The 14,235-nt window shown below is 45.0% G+C and overlaps 1 protein-coding gene across 1 annotated transcript; it reads right to left on the bottom strand.

Annotated features, from left to right (window-relative positions):
* Nucleotides 1–338: 338 nt before the first annotated feature.
* On the bottom strand, nucleotides 339–13,639 carry LOC126649901 (transitional endoplasmic reticulum ATPase-like; the record flags this gene model as incomplete). Its single annotated transcript, XM_050334267.1, has 7 exons — nucleotides 13,452–13,639; nucleotides 10,004–10,115; nucleotides 8,308–8,480; nucleotides 5,308–5,450; nucleotides 3,653–3,783; nucleotides 1,806–1,937; nucleotides 339–441 (listed from the first exon to the last, which is right to left on the bottom strand). Coding segments are annotated over exons 1-7 (811 nt in total), but the record flags the coding sequence as incomplete, so codon positions are not given.
* Nucleotides 13,640–14,235: the final 596 nt, after the last annotated feature.

Genomic DNA, 14,235 nt, shown 5'->3' on the forward strand with positions numbered 1-14,235 from the left:
AGCATCCTGCACCCATATACATAGAATAATCTTGCCACTCCCAGCTCTGCTCTCACCAACATAAATGAACACTCAACCACACAGACTCCAGGTTCCTGTATTGCAAAGCTGTCTTTCCAACGAGCCTGCTACAAAACAGTCAAGCTTTTGGGAAGTGACACTACAGACACTTCCACACAAATGGCCTCCAAGTGTTCCCAGAGGCAAACTTCAAAGAGGTAAGGAAGGATGTCAGGGAGACAACATGGCTTTACAAGCCCTATTAATACCATTCTTTACCATAAGATGGATGAATAAGTACACAGCAGATCAGGGGTCAAAGTAGCCACAAAACTTACCATTGATCAGGAAGAAGAAAGCCCCTGTTTCGTTGGCCACTGCTCGGGCAATAAGTGTTTTACCAGTGCCAGGAGGACCATACAGCAGGATCCCACGTGGAGGCTGAGGACAAAGGCAAGGGACTTAGGTGGTGAGTTAGTATCAGAATGCCTAAGTAGCTCCACAGTGAATCTGTAAGCATTTGATAAAGCCAGTCCAAAATTGTGATACAAACATGTCATAGTTCTGATTTTAGCAAAGAATTTTTTTCTTCCCCTTCCCCCTGCCGTGTGTGTGTGTGTGTGTGTGTGTGTGTGTGTGTGAACAAAAGAATCGGCCGAGCCCACTAATGGCCGATTTGTTTCCTTGACAACGAAGGGAGGGGGTTGGCTGGTGTGTGACTGGAAGGGGTGGAGGCTGGGGGAGAGGGGAGTCTCTCTCTGCCCTGGAGGAGAGCTGGCTGCGGGCTGCAGACACTGCCGGGTTCCTTTGTCTCTTTCCTGTCGGAGGGGAGTTCTGGCTGCTGTTCTTGGCTCAGTTGTGGCTGGCTGCAGACCCTGCTTACAACGGACCCTAATCAGCTGAAGTTTGTGAGTTTTCTTCCATTGGGAGAACTTTCTGTTTTATTGCTGTTGTTTTCCTTCCCCTTCTTCCCCCCCCACCTGGCGGCAGCCAAGGATCTCACAGCGCCGCCTGGTGACAGGCACTGGACATCACAAGTTCTACTCCCCCAGTGATCCAACAGCGCCACCTGGTGACTACAATAGGACACTACAAGTTTTTGCACCTTCAGTGACCCAACGGCGCCCCCTGCTGACTGTGGTTGGAACCGCACCAAAGGGTGCAAGAAATTAAACTATTTTCCTTTTGCCAGTTTATCGGTTTTGTTCTTGAAGGGGATTATTGGTGGGTATAGGAGTATTACTTAGTTATTTTACTTGGGTTTTTTTCGTGTTCCTGTTAATACACACATACCTTTAATAAAGGGCTGTTATTTTCCCTTTTCCATAATTTGTTTTCCTTCAATCGAAGCCTCTTAATTTTGGATTTATAATTGCTTGGAAAGAGAAGTTTGGGTCTTTTCCTCCTAATCCATCCTCAGCAAAAGACCCTTGTCTCATTTAAACTGGGACAAAACTTGTGTAACAGTTGCCATGCCAGCATTGCTATCAACATGCTTACTACATTGCATGACAAACAAAAACCTTGCCAGTAACTGACAGCACTGATTCAAAGCATTCCTCTGCTTTGCAAGTTGTCAGTACTTTAATCTGTGTCCAAAGCATGTAAGGAAATACTTTCCTAACACCAGCATTTAAAACAAACAAACAAACAATAAAACCAAAAACCCCATACAAGCAAACCAAAAAACTCCCCCCCAAAATAAACAAATTACTTATTCCCCTCCCAATACTTCATGAACCTCTGACATCAAGTCATCCTCAAGGGCAAGCCCACTAATCCACCTGGTGCAGATGGGGACATACCTTCACTCCTATGGCCTTGAAGAGAGCAGGGTGTCGGAGAGGAAGTTCCACCATCTCTTTGATTTGAGCCAGCTGCTTCCGGCAGCCACCAATGTCATCATAGCCCACTTCATTCAGTGACTCCTCTTCATCCTACCCAGAAGGAAATACATTAAACATCTGAGTGAAAACAACAACTCAACAATCCCTCCTGGTCTACAGAACCCAGGTTTTTGCTCATTGCCATTTCTTTGATGTCTTGAGATTCTCACTTTCAAGTCTTCCTGGTATCTTCTACAATTGTTTCTTAGCTCTCTCTTCCCAAACATGCAAAGGGAAATGCCTCACTGAAGCCCATCCTCTTGAATGACAGCCTCTGCTGCCAGGGCCCCTACAGACTCTAGCACAAAACAAATTGTGTGACCCTCTGATGTGGCTAACAAAGATAATAAGATAATGAAGTCCAGTATAAAATATACTAATTCCTTAAACTGTATGTGGCATTTCTAACTACCTGACATACCCTAGCTACCATACAGTTCTCCGACATAGTGTTTTCTTTTGGGATTGACTCAAATTAACAGAAAACACTGTGCAGATAAGCCCACCCATAACCAAATCTTTCAGTATAACTCTATAGCATCCATTCATTTGGTTGTCCAAATTTCTACTGATCTTAGTTATCTGTAATATTAGGCCATAATAAATAATAAAATAACACAGTCTGGAATCTCAGAGGGGCTCAACCCAAGCCCCACAAACTGGAATTATTACTTCAAGCAGGTTGCTCAGGGTCTGGCCCTATCAAGTGCTTAAGGTCTCCAGGTGTGCAGATTCCTGCCCTCTATATGCCTTTCTCCGGGGCTTGGAGAAGCCTTTTTCTATTAGGAATTTTCCTTGATCTAGCTTGTGTCATTGCCTCTAGTCCTGTCCCTGGGTGCAGCTCTTCGGAGAGCCTGATTATCCACCCCTTCCCATCAGTCAGTTACCAGTAAGCCTGACCTTCTCCATGCTGCATCAACCCCCTCCCAGCTGTTCCTCATTCATTCTGACCTCTAGCTCCACATCATTTTTGGTGACCTTAGCTGAACTTGCTCCTATCTGTCTCTGTTGTGTCCTGAGGAGCCCAAACTGGACTCATCTAGTGCCCAGACATGGCCTCAAGTGTCAAATAGAGGTGAATTTTTCAAAAGGCAGAGCTAACTACAAACTAGGACTCATCCTGATGTGCAGCTGGTAAAAAGGCACTTACTTTATGAAGCATAGAACCACCTTAGCCCATTTCTCTGAGATTTCCTACTCTGTAACAGTAAGGTGGCCAAGACCTGACAGACAATCCACTCAGGTTGCCTCAAGCTTAGGACACTCAAGGCTTAGACACCTTAAGTGACTGGGAGGAGAAAAGAAAAAATAAAATAAAAGAAATTAAAATCAACCATTTAGAGATTTCAAATTTCTCACTGAAAAAGTACCAATTGCTCTCTTTTCACGTGGCATGAAATTTAGCAACATTGTAGCCCTCCCTGCTATGGATCAAGGGAACTTTGGAATTAAAAGATGAATCTAAAATCTAGCATGAGATATATGGAAGAATATATGCAAAACCAGTTGCTGCCAAAGTATGACATCTCATCAGCAAACCTACACACTGGTGCTACCTCAGCATTTGAGGAAGGACAGTGGAAACACATTTCTCTGACTACCTTTAGCAGCAGCTCACCTCCTGAAACCAGATGTTTCAATCCTTATATTCAATACACAAAATGCCAAAACAGTAACTGCAAACACTGCTGCTCTTAAGGACTGTCACCAAAACAGATTTTGGACAGAGGGGATTCAGTAGAACTGCACAGTAGGGTTCTGCTCACCTCTCGTTTGATGGGTTCTCCTTCACAATGGATCACTGTGTCTGGAGCCACTATGCAGTACGGGCTTGGATCTGTCTCCACTACTTTGAACTCCACTGCACGCATCCCTCCACGCACCAAGAAGATGTCACCTGTAAAATCCCACATTTCAGAAGCCTGCTGTAAAATGTCAACCCTTGTACTACCAGCAGCCCCAGAGGACAAGGAAGTGGGTTATGCAGGTATACACTGCTGGCATTTTTAACACTGCCCTGCATTTTAAATTTAAGAGCTGCATGTACTGTGACCACCTGAGCACCATCAAATTTCATCCAGAAACAAACAGCAAACAAAAACAGCAAACAATAAAAAATAATACTCTGCTTAAATACAAAACACAAAGGCAAGGAATCATGTTTCTTTTCCATTCAGTTTCAATTTAACATTTTTTAAAAAGGCAAAAAGCCTTGACTTAATCAAAATTCATTTTGAAGTTATTATAACTAGTTGTTACAAGTTATAACTGATTATCTCCAGAAGTAGAATATATGATACTGCACTATGACTCCTAGCTAAACTGGGCTACAGAAGATGGATAAATTCAACTTGTGTATATATTGTATTTGGACCTATTTGTTCCAGCATAAGTGCTACTAGCACAACTCTAAAAGTATATTTGTTTTTTATGTACTTTCTCAGTAATTAATACCTTGAAAAAGTGCATTTAGTCAGGGTGCTGGCTAGTATATCCAATCAATTGATTAATATGTGGGCAACTCCCCAATCCCATCAAGTAGTAGAAACTCAGGAGTAAAATCTCATTAAACTGAGTTCTACCTGAGCCTTTTCTGATGTTCTCCCATCCCACATAGCAAAAACACAAGAGAATGTCCTGGTTTCATCTGGGATAGAGTTAATTTCTTCTCAGTAGCTGGTACAGTGCTGTGTTTTGGATTCTGTATGAGAATAATGCTGGTAGCACACTGATGCTTTGGTTGTTGCTGAGCAGTGCTTACCCTGAGTCAAGGGCTTTTCAGTGTCTCATGTTTCTGCCAGTGAGGAGCTGCACAAGAAGCTGGGAGGGAGCACAGCTGGGACAGCTCACCCGAACTGGCCAAAGGGATATTCCACACTATAGAACATCATGCTCAGTATATAAACTGGGGGGAGTTGGCCAGGAGCCACATATTGCTGCTTGGGGATGGGCTGGGCATTGGTCAACAGGTAGCGAGCAATTTTATTGTGCATCACTTGTTTCTCTTGGCTTTTATTCCTCCCTCTCTCTCTCTCCAATTATTATTATAATTAATATTATATTTTGTTTCAATTATTAAACTGTTCTTATCTCAGCCCATGAGTTTTACTTCTTTTCCGATCCTCCTCCCTACTGGGAAGAGGGGAGGATGTGTGAGTGAGTAGCTGCATGGTACTTAGTTGCTGGCTGGGATTAAACCATGACAGAGAACTACGAAGCTGCTCTGCCAGCCAGCAACAGATATCACTCTTTCTTCTGAAGTTTAGAAAAAAATTAAAACAGCAACAACAAAATTGCACTCTACAGTTGTCAGTCTAATGCTCCATGGAGATCTGTGCAAGCTTCCAGAAATTCTTTTTATTCAGTATCAGGACTAGTTCACACTCACTGCCATCAGGACTTCAATAAGAGGTGCTATTACCTTTCCTGATGGGTCTGTAAGCTTCCAGGAAGTATGGCTTGAGATAAACCTCAAACAGGTTCCCTGTGATCCCTTCTACTGTGTCATCAATTGGCAGCACATGGATACGTTTGCCATATTTCACATCTGGGCAAGGCTGGATGCTGAAACAGAAGAAAACTCCAGTTAACCACATCATGCTGGACTTATACCCAAGTCTGGAAAAGGCAATGATGTCCCTTCCTAGGCCAGTACAAATGCAAAAAAGGACCATCCAAAGCCCTGGTGAGACTTCTCACATGTGTAAGAATGATGACAAGGCAAAAATCATGTCCATCAGAGAGCTAGTCTTCACAACACATGCTTTTCATTCATTCCTCTCAGCCCTATCCAAAACTGATGGGGGGGTTTCATACTACCCCCTGCTCCTCTGTAGCCCCCCCTTTGCTATCCCCAAGATACATTCATAAGTTACTAATGCAGCCTAAAGACCTGTGAGAGTCATGAGCTAACTTTTGTTCCAACACATGCTCCTGCACCTGGGTCAGGGCAATCCCAAGCACAAGTACAGGCTGGGCAGAGAATGGACTGAGAGCAGCCCTGAGGAGGACTTGGGGGTGTGGGTGGACGAGAAGCTTGACATGAGCTGGCAATGTGCTCTTGCAGTCCAGAAAGCCTGGGCTGCATCCGAAGCAGCATGGCCAGCAGGTCGAGGAAGGGGATTCTGCCCCTCTACTCTGCTCTTGTGAGACCCCACCTGGAGTGCTGCAGTCATCTCTGGGGGCCCCAACATAAAGAGGTCATGGACCTGTTGGAGCAAGCCCAGAGGAGGCCACAAAGATGCTCAGAGGGCTGGAACACCTCTCCTATGAAAACAGGATGAGAGAGTTGGTGTTGTTCAGCCTGGAGAAGAGAGGGCTCGGGGTAAACCTTATAGCACCTTCCAGTACCTGAAGGGAACCTACAGGAAAGGCTGGAAGGGCTTCTTACAAGGGAACACAGTGACAGGACAAAGAGGAATGGCTTCAAACTGAAAGAGTACTGATTTAGATCAGATAATAGGAAGAAATTCTTTACTATGAGGGTGGTGAGACACTGGCACAGATTGCCCAGAGAAGATGATGGGACTCTGAGTAGCCTGATCTAGTGGAAGGTGTCCCTGCCTATGGCAGGGAGGTTAAAATTAGATCATCTTTGAGGTCCCTTCCAACCCAAACCATTCTATGATTCTATGAGCCACTGCTGAACTAACTGTAAGGGAAAGGGAGCTGGGAATAAATCTTTGTTCCTTCCTCTCTTGCTCATAATTTAGTACAGAGAATAGAGCTCCTGTTGCTGATAAACCTCATTCTGAGCAAAGGTTCTCAGTACCAACCAGGGATAGCCAGGTGTCTGTCAATCCCCCTTTGTGGAGACTGACATTTAGGTTAAAGTCTGAAGGCCCCTTCCCCCTTTTAAATAAATATCTCAGATATTATTTTACAGTGTAGGCCAACAGCCTACTGTAGTGACACCTCAAGAGTATCAAGCTGTGCCAGACGCAAAAAGCTCAAACGAGCTTTGCCAGCTAAAAAAAGCCTATATGGAACTGCAGCTGAGCATGCAACTTTTCATGTGCTAGTTTGTTAGAGAATATGAAGAGATTCTTTAACCACAGGCTTTACAGTGAGGATATAGCAAAAAGGTAAAGACAAACTGCCCCATAGAAGGAAAACAGCTGACAGACTACAAGCAGGAAGCAATTAGTGCATGAATCTGGATTTTGGCAGAAACCAGGCCACAGAAATTAACACAATAAATACTTAAAGATCAGCAAGAAAAACTTTGAAGGTAAGAGATGTGAAAATTCTCTGACCTTTGCAACAAAGACAACAAAATCAGTAACACATTTGGAAGGCTGAGAACCACTACCACCCAGTCCCGGTAGAGAAGGGGATAGCACAGGTTGAACCATCACACTAGAAATTACTCCAACAGTAACCTTATATAGGGTTAAAGTAAGGATTCACCTTTATTTTAAATCCACAGAGTAGCTCAAAGCACCGTTCTGTTCCAACTACAGTCATGTTTAAAATTTGCATTTTCTAGTGGTAGAGAGATGGGTGGAACAGACTTGTTCCTCTCCTCTACAGTTCATATGAAACAAATTTTGTATTTAAAGACTATTCCAGATATAACCTCAGGAAGTCTAGTATCAGAAACCAGGTTCCAATTTTCCCAGAACATGCACAATATTCCAGATTAGAAAAATGCTCAGGAGAAAGAGCTGTCAGCTCTCACATATTTAAACCTGCAAATTAGCATTTTTATGTTTAAGAAATGCTGACACATTTTTTCTCTCCATCATAGACTGGAACCTGCCTCCTGTAAGCCAAAATGTATAGTTCAATGCTTTCCCACTACCTTCTGCAAGTGTTGTACAAAATTCCTGCAACACTTAAAGTATTCCTAATTTTAAAATTATTTTATAACAAACATTGGAATATAAACAATCTTCAGGGATTTTTAATCTTGCTATTTGACTGCTTCAAGTTTTAACTTCTGTTTGTTATAGGGTAGCTCAGTGCTTGAGCTAACCATACTCTAAGATCAATTACAGTGTTGTTTACTACTTTTCACAGTTAACTTTGCGGACACTAAAAATTTAGATGGGAAAAAAATTGTGAATTCACCTGACAATGTAAATTTGGGAAGAATACTATGACAACAGTGGGGTAAATTGAGCTATTTAATGTAACAACAGGATCCAGGCTTGTGAAGGTCCTGAAGAGACTTCAAGAATCTTTAGCATAATTTTTAGTATTAATCTGAATATGCATACAGCCAGAAACACATGCAAAAATAAACTGAGATCCCTGATGTAAGACACATGCTTGAAAACATTTCTGTGATCTCCTCTGGAAGATGCAAGAATACTTCCTGCAGACCCTGTCTCTGCTACAGACCTAATCAAATCAAAGCCAGCGCACAAATTATTTAGGCAACCCAGGGATACACAACAGTTGGCAAACTAGTCCTCACCTGATCACATCACCTAGGCGCACTCTCAAGTTATTGCGAACAACCCTATTCATGCGAATCTTCTCATCTGAGCACGTATCATCTGACAGAACAATGCAGACTGCTTCTCTCCTCTTCTTCCCTTTTAGCAGGACAGTGTCTCCTCTGAACAGCTGCAATTCATCCATTTTTGCCTGTAAACAATAACAGCATTAGAACAAGCTTTTGACAAAACAATTGGAGGAAGCAGTTAGTGACCTGCTGAGCCACTTAGACCCTCACAGGTCTATGGGGCCAGATGGGCTCCACCCAAGGGTACTAATGGAGCTGGTGGAAGAGCTCATCAAGCTGTGCTCCATCATTTATCAGAAATCCTGGTTAACCAGGGAGGTCCCAAAGGACTGGAGGTTAGCCAATGGGATGCTCATCTACAAGAAGGGTCAGAAGTAGGATGTGGGGAACTACAGGCCTGTCAGCCTGACCTCAATGCCAGGGAAGGTTATGGAACAGATCATCTTGAGTGTGGTCACACAGCAGATGCGGGACAACCAGGGGATCAGGTCCAGGGTAGGAAGGCTCTGCAGAGGGATCTGGACAGGCTGAATTGATGGGCCGAGGCCAATTATATGAGGTGGCCAAGTGCCAGGTTCTGCCCTTGGGTCACAACAACCCTATGCAATGCCACAGGTTTGGGGAAGAGTGGCTGGAAAGCTGCCCAGTGGAAAAGGACCTGGGGGTGCTGGTCAACAGCAGCTAAACATGAGCCAGCAGTGTGCCCAGGTGGCCAAGAAGGCCAATGGCATCCTGGCTTGTATCAGAAAGTGTGGCCAGCAGGACCAGGGCAGTGATTGTTCCTCCGTACTCAGCACTGGTGAGGCCACACCTCAAGTGCTATGTCCAGTTTTGGGCCCCTCACAAGAAGGACACTGAGGTGCTGAAGTGTGTCCAGAGAAAGGCAACAAAGCTGGTGACAGGTCTAGAGAGCAAGTCATGTGAGGAGTGGCTGAGGGAGCTGGGGTTGTTTAGCCTGGAGAAGAGGACACTCAGGGGAGACTTTATCTCTCTCTACAACTATCTGAAAGGAGGTTGTAGTGGGGTGGGGGTTGGTCTCTTCTCCCAGGCAACTAGTGACAGGACAAGAGGAAATGGCCTCAAGATGCACCAGGGGAGGTTCAGGTTGGACATCAGGAAGAATTTCTTCACAGAAAGGTTTGTTAAACATTGGAACAGACTGCCCAGGGAAGTGGTGGAGTCACCACCCCTGGACATGACACTTAGTGCTATGGTTTAGTTGACATGGTGGTGGTTTGGTCAAAGGTTGGACTCGATGATCTTGGAGGTCTTTTAAACCTTAATGATTCTATGAATTCAAGTATTTGAAGGAAAGTTACTTGACTTTGGAGAATTTCATCTTTAAAGCAATATACTAGATCTACAAAGACAGGGGTTTCCACTACAGTAGTCAAGAGCTAATCCTAAAGCCAGACTAAGGGCATGAGCTCCACTGAATCCTCAAAGTTAGAATCAAAATGTACTTTATCATTCATTAATCATTATTATATATGATTATTTATTTAGCCCACCCCCCTCATTTGTAACTGCTGCAGCTTCTGACACAAATACTTAGATTCATGTTGCAAAGTTACATTTCAAGTTAATAGACAGCAACAGATTGCAAATTACCAGATTAAATGCTTTGCTTTTATAGGTGACGCACCTGGGACAGTGACACAACACTGTTGTCTTCATTGATGGCTTCATCAACAATTAACCGATTGGGCCTGTTCTTCTGCTTCAGAATAGCAGTCGATAAGTCATCTGCTTTAGAACTAGCAAAGAAAACAGAAGTTAATGAGTCCAAGTGATATTATTCCCCCCTTTCACCCCCACCACCCATTTTATTCTCCATTTTCTACAGGTTTCTTTGTTGTCTTGTCATTTAGAAACTATACTTGTTTGTAAGTGTCCTGGTTTCAGCTGGGATAGAGTTAATTTCTTCTCAGTAGCTGTTACAGTGCTGCGTTTTGGATTCAGTATGAGAATGGTGTTGATAACACACTGATATTTTGGTTTTTTGCTAAGTCATGTTTATCCTAAGTCAAGGACTTTTCTTCTTGTCTCATGCTCTGCCAGTGAAGAGGTACACAAAAGAAACTGGAAGGGAGTGTAGCTGGGACAGGTGACCCAAACTGGCCAAAGGGATATTCCACAACATAGAAAGTCATGCCCAGTATATAAACTGGGGAGAGTTACCAAGAAGAGGGGCCAATCTGGGTTCGGGAAGGGGGGTCTGGCATCAGTCAGCAGGTGGTGAGCAATTGCATTGTGCATCACTTGTTTTCCCCTTTTTATTATCATTATTATTAGCATTTACCATAATTACTGTATTTTACTTTATTTTCAATTATTAAACTGTTCTTATTTAAACATACAAGTTTTACTTTGATTCTCCTCCCCATTCTACCAGGGTGGGGGTGGAGAGAGAGGGGCAGGGTTGAGTGAGTAGATGCATGGTACTTCATCTCCAGCTGAGCTTAAACTACAACAGTAAGAGAAAAGATAATATTATTCCTAGGCACCAGTTTCAGGAGTTCAAAGCAGAATGCTTTCTGTCACTAAATATAACTACTTTACTAGTCAAATGGAAATAGCTATGAAGCAATCTATAAAAAGAAGTGGTCAGTGAGATGCTGCTGACTCTAAGATGTTTTGCCTAAAAGAATTTGTCAGACTCGTCTGAAATGACATGTAACCACTGCAACAGAAACAAAAGTTCAAGTCCATTTGGTGTCAAATTCCAGATAAATAGGGGAATTAAACGACAATGCTGCAGCTCCCCTGACAGGAAGAGTTGTAAGAGTTTAGCCTGTCAAAGCCTATTAGTTAAACCTAGCAAGCCAGTAGAAATATTCAAGTGCTCATGAAAAACGGGGTTTCCTTTTTTGTCAGGATATAAGCGCCTTTCCATAATACCTTCATAGGAGTCACTACAGCTCTAGCCTACTATACCATAAGATGTGTGACAGATAATTCATTATATGACCTAACAGTTCTGCAGACAAAGAAACAAAGGTGTTAAGAAATTACGACAGCTACACACGAGAGTGATGTTGTTTCTCCTACAGACGAGAGTAAGGACTTTAATAGACAAGCACTACCCATCTTCCAATAGCAATGTAGAATATTATTATCATCATTTGCTATCATTGCATCTCTCCTGGGGGTTCACAGAATAGTTTGGGTTGGAAGGGACCTCAAAGATCATCTCGTTCCAACCTCCTGCCCTGGAAGTGTTAAAAGACCAGGCTGGATGGGGCTTGGAGCAATCTGGTCTAACGGAAGGTGTCCCTGCCCATGGCAGGGAGGTTGGAACGAGATGATCATTGAGGTCCCTTCCAACCCATACCATTCTGTGATTCTACGATTACATCACTTCATCACTTTTCTGTGTCAGAGCTCTCCTTGTTCACCATGTGATAATGCCCAGAGGCTATGCATTGTGATAGACAGTATGAAGAGCAAGATCAGAAAGTAATTACTGATTACTGATTCTCCTGAAAATTACTATCAACCTTCAAAGCTCCACATAAAGTAGGGAACTGACCTGTTCCTTTAAGTCTATGGTAAATGTACAATGAAAAGTCACCAACTCAAAATTATTCCAGCTTTAGTAACAGAAGTGAAAACAGTCATGCCTTCTGTATGCTGGTGTACCTTTTTATCAATACCCTCATGAACTCACTTCCTAGATAAAACCTGTCAGTGTTTTTTTACCACCCTGAACATCCCTATTACAGTCTGAACTACTTTCTCTGGGTAAGTATTAAAAAAAAAAAAAATTCCCTTGAAGCAAATGAGTGAAATATCTGATGACTGCAGCCACTTACTGGAACAGCACAGGACAACCAAGCAGTGAGTTCATACCCATGCTAAAGATGCCAAGTTCTCAAATACTGTTTTAGACAGGTATACACACAAAACCGAGAATCTATTCAGAAACACTCTATTAGATCTTGCAATGCTATACTCTGCTAAAGCTCAGTTCAACAAGATGGCCGCCAACAGCATAGATCCAACAATTGTAACTAAGAAGTAACTGTTTTCCAGTTGCAGAGTAACTTTTGTGGATTCCTATGTGGTGAGAACAACTTTGCAAAAGTATAAATGTCGTTTTAAAAACACTGTTCACCTCATTTAGACTCAAAACATGTCTTTGAGACCGTCACTTCCACCACAAGCTCTACTGCAGACACTAAATTCTTGGCACACCTTGCTGGAACTGACTTAGTAAGATCAAGTGGGTCTAAATTGCAGAAGTTGCAAAAGAAAAGGAGAAGATAAACCACAGACACTAAAGGGACTGAAAGAGCCTCTGGCAAAGCTAACAAGTCACTTGAAGTATTCCTGGATTTGGAAATTAGCTTTAGGTTTTATTTTCACTCCTCTCAAGGGACTATAAAGTGACTTGCACACGTGGCCTGGGAGCTGAAAGGCCAGTATTACTCGACTGATTTTTGAGGAGAACAAAATATGACCCTCATCCTGGAATTAAAAACAGAGTGAGGCAAGACACTGGAGACAAAAATATAGCTGATTGCCTCAGCTGCCACAGGGGCCAGCCCGGTACAACATATCTTTCTCTTCTAATACCACCTCTCTTCCAGCCCCGACCCGAGGGCCGCTGCGGACCTGCGGGGAGGAGACAGGGACATGCCTCTCCCCGCCTCGCCAGTCGCTCCGTCGCTTGCCCCGGCGCTCTGGGGCCTGGAAGACAAAGCCTTCCCTGGCTAAGGCCTAGCCCAGGCGAGACGGCCACGGCCAGCCCTGCCTCCTGCCCCCGCCCCCCCTTATTACTTGACACTTCCCGCGGAGGCCCGGCAAGCGGGAGGAAGGTGGGGGGGAACGGGGAGCGGCGGCGCCCAGGGCCCCACTGCGGACAAGAGCCTGGCTGGGCGAACGCGAAGAGCGGCTCATCCCCCTCCCGGCCCCACCCCTACCTCCTCAGAACCTGAATGACACAGAGGGATCGGGGGGAGGATCGAGCCCGACGTCGGGTCCAGCCTGGGCAGCGCCGCAAGGAGGCGAGGTAAGGAGATCTAGGCCGAGTCGGGCCCAACGCCAGCCAGGCCTATGCCGTGGCCTGCCGGCGGACGGCCCACACTTACTCGGATCCTGAGGCCATGGCGCTTAGAGGAAAAGAGGCGAGGCGGCCGGCGACAGCTCCTCAGGGTGGTCGACAACAGGTCTCAGACAGACTCGCCGCGGTGGCACGACAAGGAGCCTCACGCTGACTGAACCTCAGAACCGGAAAAAGAGACTCCACCTCGCCCTGCCTCACCTGCCTAACAACAGCGTGCGCTGACCAATCGGAAATTTCGTTCGACCAGCATCTCAGCCAATCGAAGAGGCAGAAGCGAGGGGACGAGGAAAAAAAAGAACTCACGGTCTCCCTCCTCTGTCCCGCCCCTCTCCTATCTCTTCCCAATCATCGCCAGCCAAGCGCAACACCCGTCAGCCAATAGCAGCTCCTTCCTTGCCGTGGCTGTTCTACAGGGCAAGACGGGTCGAGCAGCCAATGGCAAAAATCCACCAACGCGAAAATCCAAGCGGAAAGTCCCACCACGAAAGCTATCCGAGATATCCTCGCCTCGCGATTGGCTAGTGCCTGAGCAAAGGGAAATGCGCGAGTAGGGTTGCAGCCAAGCAGGAGGGGCGGGAGGCGGGTGCTTGGAGAGCAGCTGGAGTGCGCTGAGCAGGCCTGGGCTCAGCTAACGGGCGCGAGTGGGCGCGGGCAGTGAGGCGGGTTTGCCCTCGTCAGAGGCGGTCTCTTGGCGGCCTCGGCGAGGCTTTGGGGGGACATGCTCCAGAGGCTTAATTTCCCCCGAATAAAAGGGTGGTGGCGGGGGGGGTACTCCAGCCCTTCCTCTCCACCCAAAGGTACCTGCAGGA

Source organism: Myiozetetes cayanensis, unplaced genomic scaffold, assembly GCF_022539395.1.
Source record: "Myiozetetes cayanensis isolate MyiCay16 unplaced genomic scaffold, myiCay2020 scf511, whole genome shotgun sequence".
Classification (NCBI taxonomy): Eukaryota; Metazoa; Chordata; class Aves; order Passeriformes; family Tyrannidae; genus Myiozetetes; species Myiozetetes cayanensis.